The 27,864-nt window shown below is 34.2% G+C and overlaps 2 protein-coding genes across 4 annotated transcripts; one reads left to right on the forward strand and one right to left on the reverse strand.

Annotated features, from left to right (window-relative positions):
- LOC108780677 (UPF0676 protein C1494.01) lies at positions 1 to 21,446 on the forward strand. Of its 2 annotated transcripts, none has more exons than XM_018548478.1 (7): positions 1 to 429; positions 529 to 832; positions 15,500 to 15,615; positions 18,915 to 19,030; positions 19,657 to 19,801; positions 20,060 to 20,242; positions 20,739 to 21,446. In XM_018548478.1, the coding sequence occupies exons 2-7, from the start codon at positions 739 to 741 to the stop codon at positions 21,084 to 21,086; spliced, it is 1,002 nt and encodes a 333-aa protein (XP_018403980.1). In that variant the 5' UTR covers positions 1 to 429; positions 529 to 738; the 3' UTR covers positions 21,087 to 21,446. The 2 variants fall into 2 exon arrangements, with proteins under 2 accessions (XP_018403980.1, XP_018403979.1); XM_018548477.1 differs by having other exon boundaries at positions 1 to 156; positions 418 to 832.
- mIF2 (mitochondrial translation initiation factor 2) lies at positions 21,058 to 26,225 on the reverse strand. 2 transcript variants are annotated; one of them, XM_018548474.1, is made up of 12 exons: positions 26,144 to 26,225; positions 25,712 to 25,853; positions 25,316 to 25,602; positions 24,406 to 24,566; positions 24,105 to 24,331; positions 23,744 to 24,014; positions 23,270 to 23,523; positions 22,907 to 23,162; positions 22,662 to 22,826; positions 22,453 to 22,593; positions 22,140 to 22,381; positions 21,058 to 21,124 (listed from the first exon to the last, which is right to left on the reverse strand). In XM_018548474.1, exons 1-11 carry the CDS (start codon positions 26,179 to 26,181, stop codon positions 22,209 to 22,211), a joined length of 2,115 nt encoding a protein of 704 aa, XP_018403976.1. In that variant the 5' UTR covers positions 26,182 to 26,225; the 3' UTR covers positions 21,058 to 21,124; positions 22,140 to 22,208. The 2 variants fall into 2 exon arrangements, with proteins under 2 accessions (XP_018403976.1, XP_018403977.1); XM_018548475.1 differs by having other exon boundaries at positions 26,075 to 26,173.
- Between the last annotated feature and the right edge of the window lie 1,639 nt (positions 26,226 to 27,864).

Consider the following 27,864-nt stretch of genomic DNA (forward strand, 5'->3'; position numbering starts at 1 on the left):
CTGTAGTCCGTCCGTGCGGTGGCGAACAGTTTGCGAACGGCCGCGGCGCGCGACGGTACCGGAGAGATTTGACAGCTGAGACCGAGTTGTGACTCTCGCCACTTCCAACCACCATCACGCCGTCGTCGTAGCATGTGCTCGCTAGGCCGGGGCCACGTAATAAACCGTTTACCGTATCGCGAGCCGCGCAACAAACTCGTCGCCTACGGCTACCGTTAGGGACAGCCATATTCGTCCACGGGGCCTCCTCTCTTTTCGCTTTCGCACGCATGTGATCACACGCGGAATATAACGGCGTTTTTCGCGCACCCCTTTGAATCCTTTTCGCGCGCGTGCGGTCCGCAGATCCTGTGTGTGTGTGTGTGTTTCTCTGTGTGCGCGCACGTCGGTAGTATGATTTTCTCTTGGATATTCCAGTGAATCCGTGTGGTGAGCGCCTTATATACCGGGTGGGCCGTAGTCGATCGCCCGCAAAGTGTGGAGCGACGTAATTATTTCTTTTTTTTTTTGCTATCGCTCTCGCCGCAGCAGCGTACCGCGGAAAAAGAGGTAGAGAGAGAGAGAGAGAGAAAGTTGAGAGCAGTCCGTCCGCGACGAGAGCATTGACAGAGAGAGAGAGAGAGAGAGAGACAGACAGAGTAAAAGAGGAGAGGAGCAAGAGACGAGAGTTGGGAGGGAACGATCCGGCGTGTAAAAGGAATCTCAATCCGTTTCCAAGGAGAGGTCCAGTTGTCCAGGATGAGTTACTGCACCAGCGCGCCCATGGTCACGCAGACTTGCGAGACTCTGCTCAGCAAGTGCGAAATCCCGATCATCGACCTCGCTCACATGGGTAAGTAGCTTTTTCGGATCTATGCACTTATATATATATATAAGTCCTGTACCGGTCGTCTTGCACTCCGGCGCGGCACGTCCTCGCGCCGCTTCGCGGAAGCGCGCGCCGCGCGTGAAGCACGGGCGTTTACGCGGGCGTGATTTTGCGAGAACGGCAATTTCGAAATTATATACTTTACGATCGCGCGCGCGGCAGACGTCCCTCTCGCGTTTCCCCGCGAAGAGAACGCCAGACGTACTTTGGGTTCTTTCGACTGATCTCTCCATCCGACACCACGCGACGTGCGAAAAAAATCTCTCGCTGGTGTCGTAAGACGTCGGTCAGAGGTCGGCCCGACGACGAAATTAACAGCCTGACGAAACTGGACTGACGTAAGACTCCGCGACAAAGCTGACCGCGAACAATTTTGTCAAAACCTTACGAGCGAGTAAGATATATATATATATATATATAAATTTTATCTCTCTGTGTATGTATTTATAAAATGTATAGTATATTTCACACTCTAACTTACTATTGTTTCAATGAGCTTTTAAGGTACAACTTGAGCTTTTAATTTTAAACAGTGAGAAATCGATTACAATCGATTGCTCTTCTCACATTCGACTACGTTTGATCAACTTTTCCCATTGACATCTCTCAGAGATTAACATAAGCTTGGAAATTAACAAAAACTTAACATAAACTTTTCTTTATATTTTCTTATTTTTTAATACTAATTAACAAAGTCTTTATTTTTTAAACTTATTTGTATTGATATCATATTTACACATTTAATTATTAGAAAATGTTTCTCTGAAAAAAACTTTCTAGCTACACGAATATGTAAGACAAATGAACTCTCCTCTCTCTTGTTTTCTTTATATTTTTCATATTCTACACCTCTTTGTTCTTATTCCTAGATGATTATCCCAGCAATATTACAATGAATTGCAGCAACATTACTGCAAGTTTGTGTTCTGTTACAGGTTCCTGTCCTCTTTCCTCTTTTTTCTTTTAACTCCTTCAGGTCTGCTCCAGCAATATAAAATGAATTTTAAACTCCATTGAATTGCTGTTTATCTTTTTCAAATTCTAAGAATTTCTAAGAATTAAAAAAAGATAAAGAGTAAATTGAACTGAGATTAAAGTTAATCTTATAATATTAACATTAATAGAACCGGACTTTACTCTTTCTTTCCGCAATTTCTCCGGTATTATTATATACAAATGTAAGTTATATATAAATTTGACTAATATTTATGAATATTGTGCTGATTCTCATTAATATAATAGGATAACATTGAAGATTTTAGATTTTACTCGTGACAAAACGTCAAGAGGTTAACGGCTATTAATTGAAATTAATCAGTAAGTGGCAGCTGATAATCTTAATTAATATCTTCTGATCTTGAGACATTTTTTTGAAATAATTTTACTCTTCTCTTTTTCGCTGATAAGTTTTATTGCGAACTGCAATCGAAAGAATTTTCCAAGTATGAAAAATGTGTGTTTTATCTTGCTGTCGAGAAGATTTTCGTTATCGAACTTTAATTCAATTTGTTTTCATTTTATCATTGGCATCATCTCCTGAGATACTTTAACGAGTCATTCCATCGGAATATCGCACATCTTTTATACTTAAATAATAATAAAATTACTGTAATATATAATAATCGAAACTATAATAATAAAAAAATCTTATTCTTCGCACGGAGTTCTGGACTTTCCAGTTAAAATTATATTCGTCGTTTAGCGCAGCGTGAAAGCCCGTTTATTTTTAAAGATAAAAACATCAATTGCCGTTGTATCAACGTGTAGGCGATGCATAATACGAGTGCATAAAGTATTGTAAAAATAAATGACGTTTATTTATTGTTATGTCTGACAGACGTTCCAGTCAACATGTTTTTCTCTCTCTTTGAGCACTTCATCCACTTCGAACTATCACGAATATTGAATTTTGCATTTTATTATTATTTTTGAACTGTTCTACTATTTTTATTAAAGTTTTCTTATATTTTGCAATTTGATTTTGAAAAAAAGCTATAATTATACGACATTGTAACGATATGATATATGTATATAGTTAAACATTTATTATTATAAATGAATTTTAACGGATAATAATGCTTTAGTTAGTCTATTGTCTTCTTTATATAATATTAGGTGTAGTAAAAAGAAATCCATTATTTTTCCAATAGATTTCATGCAAAAATAATGGATTTCTTTTTACTACACCTAATATTATTATGTGAAAACATTAGAGACAGATAAAGCGAAACATCGTCATTTGTTTCTTAAAATTGCTCTAATCTTTATAGTTTCTGTTTATAATATTCGTGACTTTTCTGACAATGTACACTAATCTCAGTTTAACTTATTCTTCTCGAATTTTTAGCATTAGAAAAAGTATGTTAAACCAAAATTAAACAAATTGTTTACTGACATCTTGTAAAAATATCCTTCAAAATTCCTGGATTTTCTGAATATTTTTGTTAATTTCGAAGAATTTCTTAATGCACCTTTGAAGTAAAAACATGAAATATTAGAATACAATACAATGCATATCTCTGATTCTTAAATGTGAAAACGGGAATCCCCTCTCGAATCCCCTGAAAATTCTTCCAATAATTTTTCAGGTAGTAAACGCTTTGTTAAAGTCAATTTACATTAGTAGATACATCTATCTCCAACCAAAAGAAACCAAAGAAAATAGTCCGTATTATGATTTGCCTCTTTTATCTCGATTGTCATGTTTTCCTTTCTATTTCTTCTTTTGATGCATTTCTGTTCTGTTGCAAATAAGATAATAAAGGTCTCGAGATAAATTTTAACAATGACTGCGTTCAGCAGAGAAAGCAGCTTTGCAGCGGTTGTCAAATTCTTTAATATACAGTTGCCAAAATATTAGGGACAGTGCGATTCTTCTATTAATTTTGATTTTGCAAATGCCTCTTAATGAAATTCCGTGAAGTATTTTTATTTTTAATGCCTGTTCTGGTTATTCTATCTTATTTGTAAGTTCTATGTAAAGCCTGGCAATATTGACATAAAAATAACAGAAAAATTGCGCTGTCCCTAATATTTTGGCAACCCACTGTAATTCGTTCATACATCCAGTAAGGAACTAAAGGCAAAACCAATCATGTTAAAGAATTTTACAACAAAAGAGTTGCAAAGCTGTTTTTTTTTTTTACTGAACGCAGCCGATGTGATAAACAGTTCTCTTACGCGAATCATATGACGCCCGAGAGGTATCAGCAGGAGTAGAACACCCTATATAAACGTTCGAGGGCGCCAAGGGAGGGGCCCTTCTTTGTGAGAGGAGCTCTGACCTCAACGGATCGTCGGACCCGTGATAGGCGCCTCCGGTTGCCGCTGGCTGGCTTGTCTGGCTAGGTGCCTGGCCTCGTTGCCAAGCAGCCGTAAAACCGTTGTCTCTCACTCTCGAATCCTCGAAATTTCTCGCGAATCCGAGCATCGGTCCTACGAACATGGAGCATTGTCCGTCTATCGGAGTGTCAGGCCGAACTCGCCTCTTCGCTTCTCAGAATTTGTCATCGAAATTTATTCGCGAAGATTAAAATTATCTGAGTTTATAAGTTTCGTATTTTCGCAGAATTTCGAAGCGAAATGAATGAAATACGTTCACCATTTAACTAGTCGGTTTCTTCTTTCGTCATTACTATACTATTTACCTATCCTTACTGGTGAATTTAATCGCTGTGGAAATTGATTGAAATAAACTGACGTAATAAGCATGTATTGTATCAACTTGTGGGTTGACCTTAGAGTCCATTTAAAAGCTGGGGAAACAAGATTAATCGATTAATTTGCGCAAATATTATGACAAGCTGTTAAAATACAACCACCGGTTATTTCTATGATATCCGCGTAACTTGAATAATTACTCTTTATGATGCATTAAAAATTTAATGTAACGTAACATTACTTTCTAACGATCGCATATTCTCTTCTTCTATCTGTATGCTTTATGTATCATAATATGCTTTTGCGAGAGAGGTAATTTACTTGTAACAGGAAAAACTTCTATTTAGCAGTGAGAGAGTCCTTGAGCACGAAAAATGGCTTCCTTCCTTTCCTTGTCGCGACTTACTGGTTAATGGTCAGTGTGGTGAGTGAATACATACGTAAGTAACACATAAAGTGGCGTACATAGTTGAGCAAACATACGATGAGTCGGCTTCATTCTCTGAAACGATAACAAGAGAATTATAGTGCGATCCTTTCAGAATTTTTACGAATGTTTCAAGGATAGTTGATTATTTTATCAATCTTATTGAAGTGTGTAAAACATTTATTTTTCAAATAATAATTTACAAAATACTTTTCAAATAGTACAGAAAAAGTCGTCGATGATATATGAGCCGACAAACTTTTAATAAATGTCGTTCTACAGCACTGTTCTTATGACACTAATCAGAGTTCTAAGTCGGTCACCATGATAGGTTTTAATCGGATGTTATCTGACCTAAAAAGAACGACCTACTCTCTTTCGATTAAACTGAGCCAAATTTCGTGACATTGCACATCGCGATTAGATGTCTATACTCTTTATATGATTATTAAATTACATAAGGATAAAGCTATTATAACATTCATCGCTGTTGCAATATCTGTTCGCCATTTAAAGATCGTATGTGCTATTCAACTTGCATGCCATTGATCACCTATAACTCTAACGGTTATAAGCTATACATGTATCTATGTATGTACATCAAACTATGATTCCCCTTTCCTCTTCCATATCTCTAAAAATACATACTATATTTCTTTGTGCAAATTTCTATGTGGCATAAAAAATATTTGCACTTTGATTTTTGACTCTGAGAGTGAATACTTTGCTCTCAAATGATTTTGCAATAACTGTTTGTTCATTGTTGGAACGAGAGACACATATCTTTCTTTTTCTCTTTCAACTATGTAAAGTCCGATTAGCTCAGTCCGGTCGTACGTGCTGTATCGTTTGCAACTTATTGGCAAGTCTTGCTAATGTCGCAAAGTAGAACACGCGTGTGCACTCGTGTCAGCTTAACATGCTCGAATTTACACGGCATGTAACACGTCGGGGCCAGTGAAAATATCTCTCACGTCTGACGATCATGAGACTGGATCGTAATTTAAGTATTTGTTGAACGTAGAAAATGATTCGTGAGAGAAAAGTGTTGTGATGCCTGTCTCTCAGTTCAACCTCGTCTTTGCGTGCCTCCCACTGCTCTTTTATACATTATTTCATGAGACATGCTATCGAAGGCCTTATTCTCGAAAAATATCGTAAGTCTATATGGAAATACATATTAAGGAAACCTATAATAAACATAATCGTAATGTATACATACATTTTTATTTATTTTTATATACTCTGCGATATTTTTTGAAAATATATGGCTCCGGACTATTAATCTTTTCTAACTCTAATTGTATCTAGAGAATAATATGTTTTAAATGTGGACACAAGACGTCCTGAAGATGTCTTTCAGACATACCATGTCATAAAATCCTCAAGCTGTCTGGAATGTCTTGTGTTTTCTTTTTGAACATGCATGTGTCTGAGAAGAAAAATGTCATTATCAAAATTTACGACGCTGAACCTTGGTCAGGATTAATCCTTTTAATTCTTTAATGCCCATTTCCACCAATGCAGATTAATGTTTATCTCGGTTTAACTTGCTGTTCATTTTTTTCTAATACTAAAAACTAGAAACAGATGAAGAGCAAATTGAACCGAGATTAATCTGCATTGGTGGAAACAAGCATAAGGGATATATGACCACCCTAGCGGTGGTGGATGCAAAAGATACAAAAAAAAATTTTTAGTGGACTTTAATTTATGCATTAACCAGTGCTTTAATTTGATTTTATATTAAATTATTTTTTAAACTAAAAAAAAGTTTAAACTGTTGCTGTTTTTATGCCCCCTAGGGTGGCCATATCCTTTAAAAACATGTGTTTTCACGTAGTTTGACCATCGTGTTCCTTTGACAATAGATCCCTTTTGGGACAATAGAGAAACTACGTGATGAATTTCAAAGGCTTAAGAGGATTAACTCTAGTCAAAGTTAAACATCATAAATTTTCATAATTACCTTTTCCTATTTATGTAGGAGTAGCGAAATGGAAAGTTTCCCTTCTTTCATTTTATTTTACATGATTTTGTATTTATAACAATTCACTTCGAATTTACATTATTTGTCAATAAATTTATTATTATCTTAATAAATATATACAATATATAGTTTGATATTTAATTTAGTTCACAAAACTTACTTGATCTAAATTAGTTAAGAGAAATAATTCTATTTTTGGACAAAGTGGATCTTGTGTTTAAATATTTTTATGTGAATTTATATACATATCCAATTCTACTAACCGCGCGCCGAAATCTTTCTCATTTTTGAAACACAATTATGAACAGAATTAGAGTAGCAACGTGATATATTAAACGACGAGAAATTTAATATGTTATATTGATGCTAATAAGCATTTTCGAATTGCGATTTGCAGAATTGGATATGTATATCAATTCATAGCAAAATATTTAAACACTAACAATAAGATTCGCTTTAACTTAAAATAGAATTATTTTTCTTAATTGATTTATTCTCTTCGATCTATATTTCATCGAAATATAATTATTTTATAACAATTGGTTCCCTTATTTCGCTTAATGCTGGTAAGAAAATTTAATATTACAATGTCTTATACACACGATTTCTGCTTTCTTTTATCTCCTTTTGTTTATCTGTCTATACGTTATTAATTTACACGCATAATGTACATGCGTGCGAAAGGCTAATGACCGTACTCGTTGGATTGTGAAATTTTGATGCGACAAACACTTTAGGAGCTCCCAGTTCACGGAATTGGTGACGGCGGGGACAATGATGTGGCAAACATAAAAACGTGAGACAACACGGAGTGTATACATGATGAAAGTTACGAATTATAATGGATTAAAGATACGAGCCACTGAAGCCTCGTGTAAGATTGCAACGGTTTGTTGGTGTCTAGAAGTCACGTAAACGTGGATATGTGCATATAAACATGAGACTGCTTCAAGATATGTGTGAGAACGCGAATTTATTTTTACGATTCAGAATGTCAATGAAGCGAAAATCAGTTTCTCCGTTGTAAATGTAAGAGTCTGCCCTTTCGCAGTCTATTTTGATATTCTGAAAAGATGTGTGATAATATTGTGAAAGATATAAAAATCAAAGGCAGTATCGCTATTTTAGCACCGCTATTTAAACTTTTTTTTTTTATATTAATTCTAAATTTAACGCTCCTGCGATAAATATTAATCTTGAAATGAAATCAATAAAGAAATACGCAAAAGTTGCAAAACATCCCGATATGGAATGACGTAGCTGAAAGCTACGTTGACATTGTCGCATTGATAACAAATACATTGAGATACATATGCGATTGCGTTTTGTGTTGCAACTAATTTTATACACGTGTAGAGAATTGCAAATAATTAACGAAAATTTGCGGAAGTTTTACTATTATGGTTGTGGTACGTGTCGTAAATAGAAATTATCTCTTTCATTTGCTATGTTTATAGATGAGTACAGTTTATTTGAATTTATCGCTACAAAGAAATTGTTTTCCTTTTGTCTATGTTCTCTGTAGATAAGTTCTATGCACGTGTCTCTGTGAAGTTAGCACCTCAACTTCAAAAATCGGAAATTTTAACAACAGTACTGTTTGCACCTGCAATAGTTCTACTGTTCTCGATAGGTTTCATTAATAGTACCGTTGATTTAGACCAAAATTTTTTTAAAATAAACATTTGCGGTGCTAACTTCGCGTGGCACCGTAAGATTCGAGAAAGTCAATTTTCTCTACGGAATCTTACAGTACTCGAAGAGTACTATAGTTCCTGACCGATTATAACAATAATTCCGGCCATTATAAATATTTTTAAATAAATTTAAAAAAAAGTGCTAGCACCTCAAGTCTCGAAATAATTAATTTTCTTTATGCCATTTTTTTTGTAAATTTATTTATACTCTCTTACGGTGCCATGCGAAGTTAGCACTGCATATTTTTATTCTTTAAAAATTTTGGTCTAAATCAACGATACTATTAATGAAACCTATCGGGAACTATAGAACTATTCCTGGTGCAAACAGTACTGTTATTAAAATTTCTGATTTTTGAAGTTGAGGTGCTAACTAACTTTACAGAGACTATGCACGTTTCCTACGGTTATACGCAGAAAGCATGAAATGTACATTTCCACAAAAGCGGATTAGGATTCAATGGCTCGTTAAAATATATTTAAGATTTATTATGTATTTTTATGAATTGATTTATTCTCTTTACGAACACAATTACAAATTTAGCTATAGGAAGTATGTGCGACATAGCTGTTAGAATAAAAACAGAATTATTCTACTAATTTATCTTAATATAAAAATATTGATATAAAGAATATCGTGGAAAAAAGAAAATATAGCAGGAAGAGAAAAGAGAGAAAGATAGATGAATTAATTTGGAGATATTAAATATCGTGGAAAAAAGAAAATATAGCAGGAAGAGAAAAGAGAGAAAGATAGATGAATTAATTTGGAGATATTAAAATAATTGGATAATAACTCCTCACTTTCTATTTGTCTATAAAAAAGCCAACGTGTCTTAAGTGGGTTTTCTTATTCTATAATAACAAAAAAAAAATTAAAAATTTTAATTATTTTCAAAATAAAAAGAGAGAGAGAGGGCAATATACACATATCAGTTACTTTAGTTTTCTTTAGAGCAAAATTTGTACTGTGGATTAATAATAATAATAATAGATGACTCTTCTCATATTTTCAGAAAGTAAATCTAAAATGTCATTTACTTAATACACAAATATACTGTTACCTGCACTTTTTTTAAAGACTGTAAACATTAATATAATTGAGTTAATAATAAATATTTAATACATCGTCCTATTAAGTTACAATACTTTTAAGAATTTTTCGATAAAACCTGGAACACATGTTGTAACATTTATATACATGTTATATTTAAAAAAACAGATTTTATGAAAAAAAAAAAAAAACAGAGAAATTCAACTAAGGAAGTCCTGGAAGTCTATATTAATATTATATATTAAATAAATCGTTTTATATAAGACTTGTGTGAAATCAAGTAGTGAATTTAGAAATGCAAAGTAGCAGCTGTCAATATATTGGGAGTACAAATTAGTTCAGTCCGTTTTCCAAAAGATGATCGCCTCCTAAGACGAGTCATTTTTTCGAGATGGAATTTGAAAATTGCCCGAGAGATGGGGGAAAAAGATGGACAATACTTTAATTAATCTGTTCATTCATTTTGTTTTGAAATGAATGCATTTTTGAACACAAAATTTTGAACACCGACCGAACTAATTTGTACATCTAATATATCAGAATCATTATTATTTACTGTAATATATAGATTGCAAATATTCAACAATATTTACGACAATGACACACAATTTATAATAATTATGAGTTTAGTGTCGCACTTGCCAGTAAACTACATATCGTGCACCTTCGGAGTCGATGTCCGGTAACGGTATACCCGATCGTTATACTGTAGGCGAAAGTATCGGGGAGTCTGTCGCTACCAGGAGAAACTTCGACGAATATTTTCTCTGCGATTGTATGTACACCCTAGAAACGACTCCCCGTCTTTATGTTGTACCTGCATACGTATACTAAACATCATATATCTCTTTTATATTTGCTATACAGGAGAATATGCGATTACTGTGGGAAAAGTTTATTTGTACGGAAATTGTATTTTATGTTAAACATCAGGTAGTGCTCGTATCTTCCGTGTTATTAATCTGTAGCCCATCTTTAAAGAAACATTTTTGAATTTTAACCATCTCGGTGTGCCAACACGTAACTTGAAAGTAAATCAAATTTTTTTAACAAATTTATTGTGACACTATTACAAAAAATTGAATAATATATCATTAGCGTATAATTATCGACATAACATTTGTGATTTTTGTTCTACGTCTTCAGAGACTATCAAGTAATATTTTACTTTTCAAGGTTAACGTTGAACACAGGGAGATATAAATGATATTTTATTATCACAGAAAGTAGTATTGTAGTTTACTTATATCAAACTTTTTGATAGATAAAAACGTTCGATAGATAAAAACCATTTTTACATACTCATTTCTTGTTACTGTGATACGATTGTATACATTTTTATCACGTGATGAGATAAATTTCATCACGTCCAGACATTTCGAAACATTTCTTTCTGAGCGTGATAGAAAAATGGTAGACGTCACAGATCGGTCTAAATTAGGCATCACCAGCTAGCCATTACGGTTCAATTGAGATTAGACATTCGGAATCTATTATTAAAAGCCAATGTTCCTTTTATAATTTCGCGATATTAATACGGCTTATTGTCGGCAGTGGTTCTTTGAATCTTCTGCACGAGGCGAATTTGGCATTGTGCCCGTGGCCGATGTATGCTGCGAGGACGGTGAAACGAAAGCAGTCCTGCTGACTTTGTCATCATCGTGGCGTCGAGACACTGTCAAAATAGCGAACAAAGTAGAAAGAGTACTATGTTCTGTTGATGTCCGTCAGCTGCACGTCGAAGAATTTATTAAAGTATACAATCGCATTTTGAATTAGGGTTTTTCTTAATGATGACTGTCGAAGTCAATTTCAGCACGCCAATTACGGCACGAGCTGTAAAATAGTATTTTTGTCTTTTGCTAATATTATATTTAATTTCTTATATTTTTTTAGCTAATAAAGTAGCAAGATAGTAATGACATTTTAATGTCAAAATGACGACAAATAACGTCAGGTTGCTACTGCCTGGGTTTATGTATAAGAAAATTATGTGGTATAGGCACTTCAAAAAATTATATATGTAGAATGCTATGCGTTGTAACTCGGCATTAATGCCAAGGTCTCTACTGCAGAAGAATATCTCTGTGGAAGCATAGTTATATGGTTAAAAAATAAGATATTGAAATACAAAGAAATGCATTTTATAAAGACTAAGAAAAAAAAGTATTATAATAGTTGATTCAATTAAATACAGCGGTCACAGACTCAAGCAAATATTTGTTAATTCAAATAATACATTGACATGGGCCTCACGTATATTTAATTTAACTATATAAATACCTAAACTATAGATAAATCACTGCGAATTAAATGCATTTAGTAAAGTTAACAATATTTTTCTTAGTGTAGGAGGAGTGAACAATACATTTATAACTTTTGAATTATTAATTTAAACTTAGTATTTTTTTAAGCTAACGTTAACTGTTTTACAAAAATAGGGTAAAAAAAGTCATTTTTGTACATTAAACATTGAATTATTTCGGAAATTTGACGTATACAAATTTGTATGCAAATTTTTTAAGGCTAAAAACACGATGCGCCAAATTTCTCTTATTCTTCATTATACATTAATAATTACGTTTTATCCTCTCTCGATTATGTATTTATATTCGTTATTTTTAGCATTACCATAAATGCATAATCGAGAATAAAACTTAATTATTAATGTATGATGAAGAATATATAAGAGTTCATCGCGCGAGTGCACACTAGCCGGGCAAATGTAATAATCGCGAATGCGATACGCATACGGAGCATATATATGTATATCTACGGTTTGTTTCTTCTCTCATCTCTCATGGACGGATCTCATTACGACACTCGGGGACGATGGCTTTCTCGAGAATCATGACCTCGCGTCGGCTTCCAAGGCTTGCCTGCTAACCGTTTTTGATTTTCACTACTTAACTCGGCGCAAAATCACGCACGTCAATGATGAACACCGTTAACGTCACCTTTCACGACGTATTCACTGACGCATAAGTGAATCGACATTAATTCGAATAAACGTCAGATTAGTCATACTTTATATTTCGACACACACGATTTTATAACAGCCACAAGTTAGGGAAATCAGGGTGTCAGGGAAAAGCCAGGGATTTAGCAAACTTTTCTGGAAGAATAAAATAGCTCTAAAGAAATTTAAAACATCTGTTTAGCTAGCTTGGTGTCTGTTTCATTTATATCACGGTGCCACTGTCGTTAAAATCAAAGAATTGATCATTTCTGGGAAAACTCGCTTCAGAGTCAGGATAGTTTCTAGAATTGTATGTTTTTGTGAAAAAGGTCCTTATTCTGAGTTATAATCAAGCATTTGTGGAAAGAGGATTTTCAATAAATAAGGAATGTATTGTTGAAAATCAATTAACTAGGTCTCTAATATATCTCAGAGACAAGTTTACGATGGCCTTAAGGCTGCTGGTGGTCTCACTAAAAAAACTTACAATAGATAAAAAGATGATTTTATCTTATCGAAATGCGAGAGATATATACATGGTAAAGCATATTAGAAAAGCAGCGCTCTGAGAAAGAACAAGAAAATGCAAAGATTGCTAAAAAAAGATCTTTTTTTAAAAAAATTTCAGAATTGAAGACTAAGAAGGCAAAATTTTTTACAGAGAAAACTAATGAACTAAGTGCTCTTGATGAAGAAATAACGTCACTGCTATCATTAACATTTGATTAAGAGGCTTATATAATTTTTTATGTTAACTTGCAGTATTTAAGTTTTCTTCAAGGATTTGAAATTTCGGTTTTTATGTTAAAAAGCTAACGTAAACTTGTAGAGGTTTAAAATGCTTTATTAAGAACATCGCAATTTTAAAGTTGTCTGTTCTTTTGTTTTATATAAGAAAATATTATGCACTTATGAACAAGTTGAGTAAAATAAATGTTAATTTTATATTTTTGTGACTTTTCTTTCAAATATGTTAATCTTTATAATAGCAGATTGAGATTTTATAAATATTTTAATAAACAGGACGTAGTTTTGATAAAAAAGAAACTGTATTCATTGATTTGTGTTCCTTATATTCTAAGTACAACAGCAAAAAGAAAGAGAGGAGGAGGAAAAGAATCATGTTCAAAAGGAAAAAACAAAAAGTACTACTAACTTAACAATAAAATGCAGTGTCAGCAACATTAATAGTAATTTAATTACACTGTTACGTTAAATTGCTCGATCAACAAAATATTTAACAAATTTTCAAATCAGGATGAAAATAACGGATGAAAATACAAAAAGCATTTCAAAATATGTATTATTGAAAGTGAGGGAAAATCATAAAATTTTGTCTGGAAATCAGGGAAATGTCAGAGAATTTTAGGATAAAAAATTTGTGGCAACCTTGTATAAATTATTTATTCACTTCAGCTATCTTATTCTGTCTTATGAACATCTAAATGGAGCAGATATCTTTTATAACATATCTTTAAATGCATCGTGACAGTCGTAAATAGTTGCGGCAAGCGCGGGAAATGCGTCAATCATATTTCTTTTATATTTTAAATAATATTTTTATTTTATTGTTTGGTAAAGAAAAAAGTTACGATAAATAAAAGGTTATGAATGCAATATGTGATATTGAAAAATATTTCATAAAATATGATTGTGATGAAGAGCAATAAAGAGATGAACCTGTGCTTGCTGTCTTTTGTTTTGTTTTTACTTGGCTATCACAATATCGGTCGCAGTGTCAATAAACGCTCATTGAGCGAAAGACTTAATCGATCATCAGTACGGTAGGCATCGGTATCGTATATCGCTTAGAAGCTACAGTCGAGAAACTTAATACTGAATACCCCAACGCTTCCTTAATCCATAATCAGCGTTCAGCGTAATCTTTTGCGAAATCTGAGTCTTTTCAACATTTATATACTGTGATATTAAATTGGTGTATATATACATATATATATTAATATATTCTGTACATATAAGCTCGGAAATTTGAGAGTCAAGATACTATGCAAAGGAAATTTTTGAAAAATTATGTAAAAAAGTCATTTATTATCTATTTTAAGTAGCAGTTGTTGAGATAATAAGGATGCGATATGGCCAATTATGGACTACATTTAGACTATTACCTGTTCGTAAGTGGCATGTGCGGTAATGTAGTGAACGCCGGTAAGTGCGCACTTCAGCACTTATTAATACTCACAGATAAACGTTTGTAATTGGCCATACTTAAATTCGTATTTCTAAAAAACTATTGCTTAAGATAAAAATTTACAAATAACTTTTTTTTACTTAATTTTGCGAGAATTTTCTTGTTACAGTATATATTTTGATTTACGAATTTCCGGATATTTTATTTATCCATATAAAATATACTTTGCCCAATATTCAGCAATATGTAATATATGTATTAAGTTGAATGTTACGTGTCATATGATATATTGGATTGTTCGAAAAATCCATACAAATTTTCAAACAAGAATTAAATAAAATTTTTCAGTTAAAAATAATTTTAACTTGTAACGTATGCACCATTTTGTTACACAATATTTTTCGATCTTTTGTGTAATTTTTCTCTCGTAGAAGCTGTATATTCCTGAATGTCATCTACTAAAAAATCCTCAGTAATCGATATAATTATTTTGTATTCTTCAATATATGTTATTTGTATTTCGCGCTCAACACAAAATTGATGCGGTTAAATCGCGTAATAAGAATTCCCAGAAATGAGTAAAGTTGCGAATAATAATCGTTTTAGAACAAACAAGCGACGAATAAGCGCAGTAGTTGTTCTTTTCCGAGCAATTTTATTCATCTCTTTGCTCAAGCGCTCTCTTATGATTTCAGGCACGGAGAGGTGCCCTCAGAAGGGAGTCGTCAAGCTGGTGGCCTCGAAACTGCTAAGGGCGCTGTCCGAGAAAGGATTGGCCTTGCTCGTCAACCACGGCATTCCAGAATGGAAGGTATAATAAGAAAAAGAGGAGGAAGAGATGCGTTTGCAAAACGATTAGCGATTGCGAGGCTTCCTTTGATTGATCGCAGGCGCCGGTGTCGCGGTTGGTCTTGCCGATTTTCACCGCTCGCGAATGTGATCGATATCATGCGCTGTGTTCCAACTTGCCGTCGTGACTATAAACAATTTGAAACGCCAATTGAAACGAGTCGAATGATGACCTTGTTACAATGTTGAAATGTCGAATTCAAAATTCGTATCCGGCAAGAAACGACGTTAATTATTGAATCATTTTGTACAGACATTCGAGAAAATATATTGAGAATTTTTATGAAAAAATATATTAAGAATCGACGATCCCTGACAATTAAAAATGCATCGTATTGTCAATCTTAATTATGTAATTCACAAAGATAAATAAATTAGCGCAATAAATAGTTAATTAATTTAGAAATAAGCTCTCGCTGATGCTAGAATATATCTGAACACAATTATTTTGTTGATATTAATTCGTATAGTATATAAGGTTGTTGTTCGGGTTATTGGTATTATAATTAGTTAACAATAGCAGTTGATAATCTTCTCAACCGAGGGAGAGTCTTTTCCAGAGAAATGCCCGAGTTTCATAATTTACATAAATTAAAGATTGTTTTTTTCTTTCGTTATCGAGCCGCTTATCTCGGAATTCGATATCTTGGAACAGCGAATAAGTCAAGTAGCAGTTGCGTTTTCAAGGGCCCCACGATAAATACAATACTTATTGCGCGATGGCCTTGTCGGCATTCATGCCCGCTATCGGAAACTTAACTGCGGGTGATACGGCGACGGCCGCATTGCAATATTTCGCGCGATAATCCGCACTACGCTTATACGTACTTGCGATCGTGAACGTTCGTCGATGAGTAACGACGCGACTGCAAGAATATTACTCGGCCGTGTGCATGCGCAAAAAAAAAACACCGAAAAACCCGTGCAGACGTGCCGCTATAATACATCACCGCAGAAAGATAAGACGTTTTCTCAAGGATACTTTTGTAAAGTACTTATTGCCTGAACGAGGTTCGTAAGATTCGAACCCAAACACTAATGAGCGGTAGTTGGAAGGTTCATTAAAACGCCAAGTAATCGCTTATCGTTTAAGATAAATACACCGGATGGGCCTGACACAAGTTATTTGATTCAACAGACGTGGTCTTTGTTCAATACGGACTACTTGATTTTTAATTTGTCCGTGTTATCGAGCGGTTAAATTGTCGGAATTAAGAATTCCGGAATATGTTAGAGTAGCCCACGAATCTCTCTCGTCTTCCTTGATATTTCTTCTATAGATACGTAGGAAAGATATGTTTAAGATTAACTATCAGCTTGTAATCTTGATGTAGCTGATTTATTGTTTTTTTGCCCCATCGATAATCGCGTCGTAGTACTCCAAAAATTTTTTCGAAGTTTGTGAGTGAAAAACCGCCACGTGTCTTCGATCGTTTTTACTGATTGCCTCAGATCTCGCAACTGAATTTATGCAACACAATTATGCAAAGAGAAAACCTTCGTGCGTCTTTAAATCTTTTTACCGACTGTCACAGATCTCGCGATTGAATTATTGTATAATTTGTGAGATCAAAATCTTCGTGCGTCTTCATCATTTTTCAAGATTTAATTCTTATTCTTGCATTATATATAGCATTCCTTTTCTCGCTTTCGCTAAATTTCAAATATATATATATATATACCTATCTCATTTTAAGTTGCAAAAGTTCAGCCACACAGAGAACTTACTGACTGTTCAGCTCTCACAATGAAATACATAATTTACGGGAAAAAAAATTTATCGGACTGCCACGATCTCCCAATTAAATTACGCAATAGTTTGCGAAGAAAAATCGTTGCGCGTTTTCGCGATCATTTTTAACGAACTGCTACAGATTTCGCGAATCACAAACCGTGAAGCGAACGGCAGTGGACAATACGCCGGCGGAATATGCTCGAACAAAGCCGCACACTCGTCATAATCGACGATGCACTTTGTTCCCACGCACGTATTGGTTTCCATTTTCAGTTATTGAAATAGCCTGTGGATAAGCGCGCGTTCGACATGCAACGATTATTCCGTGACGGAATTAGGAGCGATAATTCTCGGGTTTTTTCCTCCATCGCGCCCGATCTTTTCTGGCATTACGTAACGGACACATGCGATATTACGCCACCGATAATATCAGAATAAACATCGTGCTCGATCGTCTTCCGTAGAGGTACTGCCCGTGGCAGAGAAAGAGAACCGTGCACGACATATGACCCACGCGTCAGCACGTGAATCACTGCCCGCGGTCTTCGATACCTCGTGACATTACCTTTCCGATATTACTTGTCATTCGGGGAATCGCACGAATGCCCGCGTGTTAAGACACTTCACGCAGTTACGCAACGATTGCGTTCGGTAGAACAAGCAACTGTTGTAAAATTCTTTAATGCGCGATTGATCTTGCCCTTAGTTCCTCGCTGGATTTGAATGTATAAGCCAGTCATATTAAAGAATCGTAAAAAGTTGCAAAGCTGCTTTTTTCTGCTGAACGCAGCCAATTATACTGCGCTTAACATGTCGCATGTATTTAAAAAAAAAAATCGTACAGAAAAATAACTATAAAAGTGCGCAATCGAGAAGAAATCGAAGCTCGACGCGATTACCCCATTAATTATATGAATAATTAAATTCGAATTTAAAATGCGATTTTAAATTCATCTCGAGGAAAAAATTCAAAAGAAAAATTGTGTAAATCAGCGTATTGTTTCTTGATTTATTTAAGAGCGATTGTTTGTACAATATTGCGCTACGTAAGAGCGATGTCGCAAACTGCAATGTGACTCATACCAATGTCCTTTTTACGAAAATTTAACTCCTCCGCGTCTTCCTCTTCTTTTGTTGAAATTCTTTCCTGATTAGCTGAAACTTATCGGTAAAAATGTTCAATTCCCCATTTGCGAAACTGCTTATTGTCGAACGTTACTAGAATGATCTAGATATCATCGCAATGTGTACATTGTGTACCTCCGCGTTACACATTTTGCTTGAAAGATGTTGAAAGAATGTAACGCGAAATTTGAAAGAGATGCGATTTATGGTTGTCGAGATACAGGAGATACGCGAGTCCTCCATTCGGGCAATAATTTTCACCGAAAGCAAATCTTATCGTCGCGTAAATATCCGTTCTTCTTTTTCCCCATTGTGACTCGTTCACACCTGATAGCGAAAAATCTCACAATATCGCTCCATCTTGCGAACTTCGTTATAAATTTATTTTCCATATTTTGCAGATGAAGGCAGCTTACAGAGTTCTAGACACATTTTGCGAATTGCCTGATGAAACGCGAGCAAAATACGAGCGCGTTTCGCCAGATAATCACGGCTACGTTAAACCAGGCACGGAGAAGTAAGTAGGAAAATTGCGTTCTCAAATTGTTCCCGTAATTGAATTTGCCGCAATTCGATTTAATGAACGTTCTCCTCTATCAACCGACCGCGATTGGTAACTTGATAATGATACGAAAAGCAACGTGTATTGTTGTTCGGTCCACATCCTGAAAATATTTTTGTTTCCAATAAAGTAGTAGATTATTACATAATTATATCGCGCTCATTTGTTACAACAACGACATAACTCAAAATTGCTGTTGATTTTTAGTTGCTTGCAGAAAAAAAAAATGAAAACATAAGAAAAGAAAAAAATACTTTAAATGAACGTACTTCTATAATCAGTTATTCAAAATTGCATTGCAAAATTAACAATACAAAATTTTTATGATTCAAAGTATTTCAATTTATTTTCTGGAAAACTGTTTTTTTAGCTGTATCATTGTTGTAACAAATGTATATGTCTTGTTCATATACTTTGCTGTCTAAATTATATTTAATTTATGAATATTTATACGTCAAATAATCGTTTTTTAATGCATGTGGATATTCTTTAAAATTTATGAAATTTACGTATATTGCGGTAGTCTCATAAGAGTTTCTGTCAACATTTTATTTGAATTTAATTTATTCTCTTATGAAAAGATTTTCGGACGAGATGGAACTTCGCCATGCCTTTAATGTAACCGGATGTGAACGAATTCTGCCGGAAGATGAAGTTCCTGGATATAGATCAGCAGTGGATGAATTGACACGTGATTTCAAGCAACTAGCTACCATGCTTCTTACCGTAATAATCTGTTTTATTTAATAATTATGTTTCGTTTGCATTTATAAATTAAATTCTTGGATTCTGTTTATTATTTTATCTCTTACTGCGAACATCTTTGCTCTATTGTTATCATTTTATTTATTCTTTCGCGGTAAGAGTTTTCTGTGAGAAACCATGTTGTGTTTGATCTTTGAATATAAATCCCAGTAACTTCAACGAGAGTTATCTAGCCACCATATAGAATCTAATAAATGTTGAAAACCCGGTCTGCCGTAGGCTCTGTCCGTGGGTTTGGAACAGTCCCACGATTTCCTGTTGTCGAAGCACACGCACATACTCGGCCCTGGAAACGCATCCACCCTGCGTCTCCTCTACTATCCGCCACTCGGTACACCGGTACAAGGACTGACCCGATGCGGCGCCCATTGCGACTATGGCACTTTCACTTTGTTGGCGCAGGTATGCAGATTGCGGTATTACATTACGCGCTTGAAATTTACTGCTTGTTATAGTCGTCCACTACGAAGCTATAAGATCGTAAATAATTTTCTAAAAAATCCATTCCACGACGCTCTGCACGTAACGTATCATAAATTCTACGTATCTTTACAATTTCATCGAAACAGAGATATCTCGGCACGTTCATTCGCGGAATACAGCGCGCAATTGTTTCACGATAAGCGGCTCTAACCACTATCAAATAAAACATGAAGATATTTAGAAGTGTCGACAAGGTATTAGGCATAGACTTAAAAGATAATGAATTATTAAACATTAAGTAGAAGTGATTTAAATACAGTATATCGCAAATTGCGATTGAAGAATATCAAGTCAATGTAAAAGTAACATTGTATTATGTACAGTATACATTTATATGTACAGATCACTACTATGTAATTACAAATTATTCTTAATTATATTCTATAATTTATGCAAAACGATAAAATATTTTCAGGACTGCGAGGGTGGCCTTGAAATTCAAATTGGGGAAAGATGGGCTAGAGTAGGTCACCTCCCAGGCGCCATATTAGTGAACACTGGCGAGTTATTGGCACATTGGACCAACGGGCAGCTTCCAGCACTCAGACATCGTGTTGTTATGCCGGAACATTGCGGTCGTGGCCGTCATTCCATCGCTTTCTTTGTACATCCAGATGATAATATTCCTATCGAGCCGTTAGATACAAAGATCACTGTAGCCAACCAGGAAACAACTCTTTGTCGCCTTCAGAAAAAGAAGCGTAGCGTCCTCACAGCGTATCAACATCTTCAACGTCGTTTTCGCGAGACTTACGCGTCTTAATATGCTGCATGTGATCCTGAGTATTCTATCAGGGTGACCTAATGAATCCAAAACTATAAATTTTAGTGCGCTCGTCGAGTTGGAGCAAAAATAAAATTTCGCGGAAATTCGGAAAAGGTCGATTTTACGGGCAGTGAAATTAAGATTACCATAAGCTACGTTTTAAGACCAACATATCTTGCTCGATATATATACTATTTATTAAGAAAATATCTTAAAAAGTATTACGCATAATAATATTCATTCCATTTAAGGTGAACACACAAAGAATAAGATCGTCGATAACTTTTAATTCTGACAATTAAGGGAATACTGGAGCCGCCTATATTATCGATAAAATTAGCGTTTTTTTTACGTTTTCGTTTCTGTCTAATTTCTTCGTAGTAGTTTCACAAAATAAAAATTCCTTCTCCACGATTAAAATATTCAGCTAATGTACACCTGCCCCTGGTATATTTTGTGTCCAAAGCTGGAAAAAATATGAAATTACAGATTTCTTTACCTATTTTTATCTTCAGCGTTGGTCGTCATACTAAGGTTAAATAAATAAAGAAATCTATGATTTCATACTTCTTCCAGCTTTGTATACAAAATATACCAGGTGCAGGTACATTAGCTGAATATTTTAATCGTGGAGAGAAGAAATTTTTATTCTGTGAAATTACTACAAAGAAATTAGACAGGAACGAAAACGTAAAAAATGTTAATTTTATCAGTAATACAGGCGGCTTCAGCAACCCCTTGGGCTTCGTTCGGAAATATCACTCAAGTATCCCCGTGTATCATCTTATCCTTGTTTATCATCATTGAATGAACAACAAGAATAAGATGATACTCGGGAAAACCTGAGTGATATTTCCGATACGCAGTCTTGCATAGCTTAGCTGTCTTAATTTCACGATTTACGTTCAAGAGTCAGATACCCTCACGAAGCGAAATTATGAAACTGAATGTCAAAGAAAGATGTAAAACGAATGTAAAAGAAGATTGCGATTCTTAGGATGAATAAATAAATTTGTACTTAATTTGGAAATATTTCCATCATTCCTGTACCTAATAACTAACTCGAGTGAAGAAGATATATTGTTTTGCTTCATTTAATCTTGCAATCTTTAAAATTGTTTAGAATCCAGGATCCCAATCAGTTTCTTGTGGTTTGGGATACGTTTGATAACAAATTAAAGTGTCCCCAGCTTTGAAAGATAATGTCGGATCTTCGAAACTTAAACCGCATTCTACATCAGTCTTGATCGTTTCTGTTTCATTTTTCATATGTCTCATTGACACCAATTTTCCTAAAAAGATAAAAATAAATGTCATTCTATTTCTCTTTCAGGATTTTCTCTCTTTTAGATATTAATTTTACCGGTAAAGAGAACTTCCTGTTCACGCATCAATCGATACATTGCATTTTTCTTGAGACTGCCTTTGGTGCACCGGCAACCGGCAACTTTTACTTTCTTTTTTTTATCTGTGACTTCAAACTCTTGCAATACATTTGCTTCACCTGTAAGGAAATCAATGATCAAAATAAACATATATCATATTATTATTGTGACTCATGTTTTCTCATACCTATCATTTCTTCGGCGTCAATTGGTGGAAGTCTCGTATTTATCTCCTTTTTAACATCGTCAATGAGCTTGTATATCACATTGTATGGACGGATCGATATATTTTTTTCACTAGCTTCTTGTTGTAAGGTTTTCGTCACGCCAATGTTAAAAGGATATATGATAGCTATAAATATTTCATGATATTGAGATTTATAGAGGATAATATTAATCAATATCATGAGTATATGACATGTATAATCTTACCGTTAAACATATCTGCCATTTGTAAATCTGTTTCTGAAACAGGTCCAACGCCATAATGGACGACACTTAACTGACACATGTCGTCACTTCCATAAGTATTAAAAACGTCTAATATAGCTTCTACAGAGCCAGCGACATCACCTTTTATAACAACGTTAAGTTTAGGTTTATCATCGGATTTTTCATTTTTAATAGGTATTGATAGTTTCGTGTATCTGCCAAGTGCTCTTCTCTTTGTCAAATGTTCCTTATATTCCTATAATTATCGAATAATAAAATGAGATAGGCTAAACACATACAAATAAACAAGGTCACACAATAGCATATCTTTACTATATTTTATATATTGTAAAAAAATCTTACTTTCAGATATTCTTCATGTTTTTTGTCCGCTGCAACTCCATGTTCTTGCGCCACCTGTGTAGCTTTTTCTGCTTCTCTGTATCGCACTACCATGCGTACTTTCTTCTCATTCTCAACTTCTAATATTTCATCTCCAGCAGTAGGTAAATCTTTCCATCCGATAATCTGCACCGCATCGGATAATTTGGCTTCCGTAACTGGATTTCCGGAATGATCAAACATAGCTCTTACTTTAGCCCACGTTAATCCGCTCACTATTGTCAAACAAAAACTTTATTAGATTAATATTTCAAAATTATTAAATTGTTTTAAAATATATTAGGAAGAAGAGAAAAAAAGATTTTATGTAAAATTTTTCAAGGACTCGTTTTACGAATAGTTATTTATAATATAAATTAGTTATTTTTTTGAAGAAATAGTTTTTCTATCTTTATTTTTGTCTTTCATATTTGAGACAAAATATTTTGCTCTTACCAAGATATGCACCTTTCCTCAAAGTGCCACGTTGAATTAAAGCTGTCGCTAATTTGCCACGGTAACGATCAGTTAAACATTCAATTACGACAGCTTCGACCAATCCCGTTGGATCACCCTTTAATCCCACGAGTTCGGCTTGTAATGCTATAGTCTCTATCAAGGTATCTAAATTAGTTCCATGTAAAGCTGATATATTAACGCTCTGAATCTCCCCGCCCATTGCCTCCACTTGAATCCCCTGTTGCGCAAGCATGTTTTGCGTTCTTACCTAAAATACATACAATATCAGCTTTATAAATTATGTTGCTCTACTATTAATGATTATATTAATCATTAAAATGAATGTTAAAATACATACAATATCAGCTTCTGGTTTATCGATTTTGTTGATAGCCACGATAATCGGAACATTTGCTGCTTTTGCCATATTTATACTTTCTATAGTTTGTTCCATCACACCGTCATCTGCTGCAACCACCAGTACTACAATATCGGTTATTTGTGCGCCTCTCATTCGCATAATATTAAAAGCCGCATGACCAGGAGTATCCAAAAATGTAATTGTTTCTCCCGTTTCCAACGTTACTATTAATTGGGATATTAGAGAAAACTTGTTAATACAATATATATGATGATGAATATGATAAGATATTATTTACCATTGAAAGCCCCAATATGTTGAGTGATACCACCAAACTCTGTTTTTACAACTGATGTGTTACGTAATGTATCTAGCAATGTAGTTTTGCCATGATCGACATGGCCCATAATTGTTACTATTGGACGACGTTTTATTAGTACAGATTCGTCCGGTGGAGGCCTAGGGTAAATAAACAAAATATAATCAATACAATGTATCGATCTTATTCTATATACAGGGTGTCCCGAGAGTTTCTTCCAATCGCTTTTATGTAGATAGAGTGGACTAAACTGAGTCGAAAAGTCCTATATCGTTTTGTAAATTTTGCAATGGTTAACAAGATATTAATTTTTAAAGATAGCCGAATATTGCTCTTCAATAATTTTTTTCTCAAATACTATCAACTGTATAGAAAAATAACGAGAGATGAAAATTGATTATTTTCTTCTCGTAAAGTTCTGAAAATTTTTTCAGAATTTTTCCAGAATTTTTAAATACTGTATTTCTGTTCTCTCTCTTATGTTGGTAAAAACAGTTGCCAATAACAAAATGCAGTACTAAAAAGTTAACAAAAAATTTTTTCAAAATTTTTAGAGTTCTATGAGAAAAAGACACAATTTTTGTCTCTTGCAGTTTTTCTGTAAAGTTGATAGCATTTGAAAAAAAAATTATTAAAGAACAATATTCAGCTATCTTTAAAAATTAATATCTCGTTAACCATTGTGAAATTATATATATATATATATACATATAGACTAATGCCTGCTTCTATCAATGCAAATTAACTTTAATTCAATTTCCTATTCGACTTTTTTTTTCATATTTTTAATATTTAGAATTAGAAGCTAGAATTGAAATTAAACTGAGATCAAAATTAATCTACATTAAAATAGAAATAGATATTATATAAGTAGCTCAATTATTAGTACCTTTTAACAACATTGCAGTCATTTGTATTCTTTTCTATTTTGCTATCTGGTCTAGGTATCACTTTAAACTTTGCCCCAAGTTTTCGCACAGCATTATACAATATATTTGAATCCTCTACAATAGTATCTTTATCGTAACGTCCAGATAAATCAGAGAAAGAAATTGCATCCTTGACATCATTTATATCCCTTCCTGCAGATATTGCCAATTCTAATACAGTCATTTGATGCCATATATTCACGACTGGTAAATGTTTTTTCAGTTTGATTTGGGTGAAAACATTCAGCTGTTAATAAATGATTTTAAATGTTGATATTATCTAAAAATTAAATGCTCACATATCTGTATGTCACATATATCTTTGGATATATATTCAATAAATTTAGAATTAATACCTTCTTCGTCTTTGACTTTTTAAAACATTGTGGTGTTGTATGGTAATGCTGGCATTGCTTGCATGTGAAGAACAAACTATGAAAGTTGTATCTTCTTACATTATCGCCTTTGATAATATCACAAAGTGGCTGCCTCAGTAAACTGCAAATTGTAATATAAAATTATTATAGAAAATATACTCTCTATTAAATCATAATATATATTTGAGCAAGTTATTAATATTTAATACGGTTTTAACACGATTTAACATTTTTTAAGAGTAAAGAAAATTAATAAAACACTGTACAATGTTGAAGGTTATATTTCTCTTTTGGAAGGATATTTTAATTTCTCACAACACTATCATAACGAAATAAACATACTATGTAGTAAATCTTGAAGATGCGATTTTGATCATTTGTGACAATATCTTCAGAAAAAAAAATAATCACCTAAATTTTGTACAAGTTCTGATTAAGGAAGTAGCCATGTTTACGACGGTCGTAAGCCGTAGGCTCGTAGATTACACCAGCATACACCAGCATAGCCAACTTAGGAAAATTGAAGGATTTGAGTCAGGTGTCAGCACTGTCAACAGAGAGTAGAGAGGGTGGAACTTGTAGTCCGATATTCAAATTTGGATTCACATGCTGGATTCACACTGCATCCGATTTTCGTCGTACGATGACTTTGCATCCAATCAGAAACATCGTATCATCGATACGAAGCAAAAATTTGTTTCCTGATTGGTTCCAGAGTCGTCGTACGATGAAAATCGGATGCAGTGTGAGGGTGCAAACACATGCAGCGGAATAGCGTAACGCGGAACGAGAGCGGAACCAATAACGAGCATTCCGTGTTTCTAGAGAATCTCGTGATTGGTTCTACTCTCATTCCGCGTTACGCTATTCCGCTGCATGGGTTTGCACCCTGAATCAGCAACACTCCAACGAACGACGATACGATATTCAATAAGATAGCTTGTTTTCTAGATATATACAACAAGCATCATCGTACGACAAAATATTCTTAGGTATGGGTGCGGTCAAAAAATCTCGCTACAAATGCTTTAAAGCGTTTTATTGACCAATCAGACGAAAGAATTTTACAAATTGACTAATCAAGAAACGCTTCGAAGCATTTGTAGCATCGAGTTGACCTATGTTTAATAAAAATAAACAAAATGAGTTAAATGAGTAAAATCCTCAACACATTTATTGTGCTATGTGATAAAATCGGGCATTTTATCAATCGAGATCTCACTTTTACAATTAGATTTGATTAAGGTACAAACAGATAAATAGTACGAAATTATTATTTATTATTGTTACATATTATTATTATTAATCAAACCCAAGTAATAACAATATTATTTATTTATTTATTCCATACATTATCGTAGAGCATGTTTTGTATGTACAAACCCTATGGAATGATAATGTAAAGCCCGTGTCACACTACGGATTGTGGACGCGGATCGGATTGCGGATCGGGCATCGGAATTCAGCCAATCAAGATAAAGCTGCTTTATTTTGATTGGCTGAATATCGATAAGCGATCCGCAATCTCAATCCGATCCGCGTCCACAGTCCGTAGTGTGACACGGGCTTTAAGGATGCGAAGAATAAAAGGAATAGGGAACAGAGAATAAGGGCCCGTATTCATAGTATTAAGAAATATCTAAAGGTCGCGTCAAGTCGAGTTTACCAATTCATATAGCGTTTTTAAAAAGAGCGGGTTTGAACCCGATCCGGGTCGGATCAATGACGTCACGTGTACTGCTTCAGGTGTAACCGGCCTTTTATTGAATTACTGTAATTAATTACCGTTTATTAAATTGCAAACTTATTACTTTGCTGCTTATGTCGGTCGCCACTTCGTTTACCCGTCCAACGAAGAAGGTTGTAGACATCGGGCTCGTATCCTTGACCCACAGAGTGTGAAACTGCTAATCCAATAATCTGGGATAATAATTTCACCACCACACTTAATAATTAACAATATTTTATTACTAACAATCACACAATATAAGATAGTCTATATACGTGTTTTGCGCGTCCGCAGAGCCGACTTTATAATATCACTTTAAAAAATCTACGCACGATTTATTTTTACACCCGGTATAACTTAAAACCGTTGTTCCGTACGATATTTCAAAATCAAAGTAGCACAA

Source organism: Cyphomyrmex costatus, unplaced genomic scaffold (assembly GCF_001594065.2).
Source record: "Cyphomyrmex costatus isolate MS0001 unplaced genomic scaffold, Ccosl1.0 scaffold72, whole genome shotgun sequence".
Classification (NCBI taxonomy): Eukaryota; Metazoa; Arthropoda; class Insecta; order Hymenoptera; family Formicidae; genus Cyphomyrmex; species Cyphomyrmex costatus.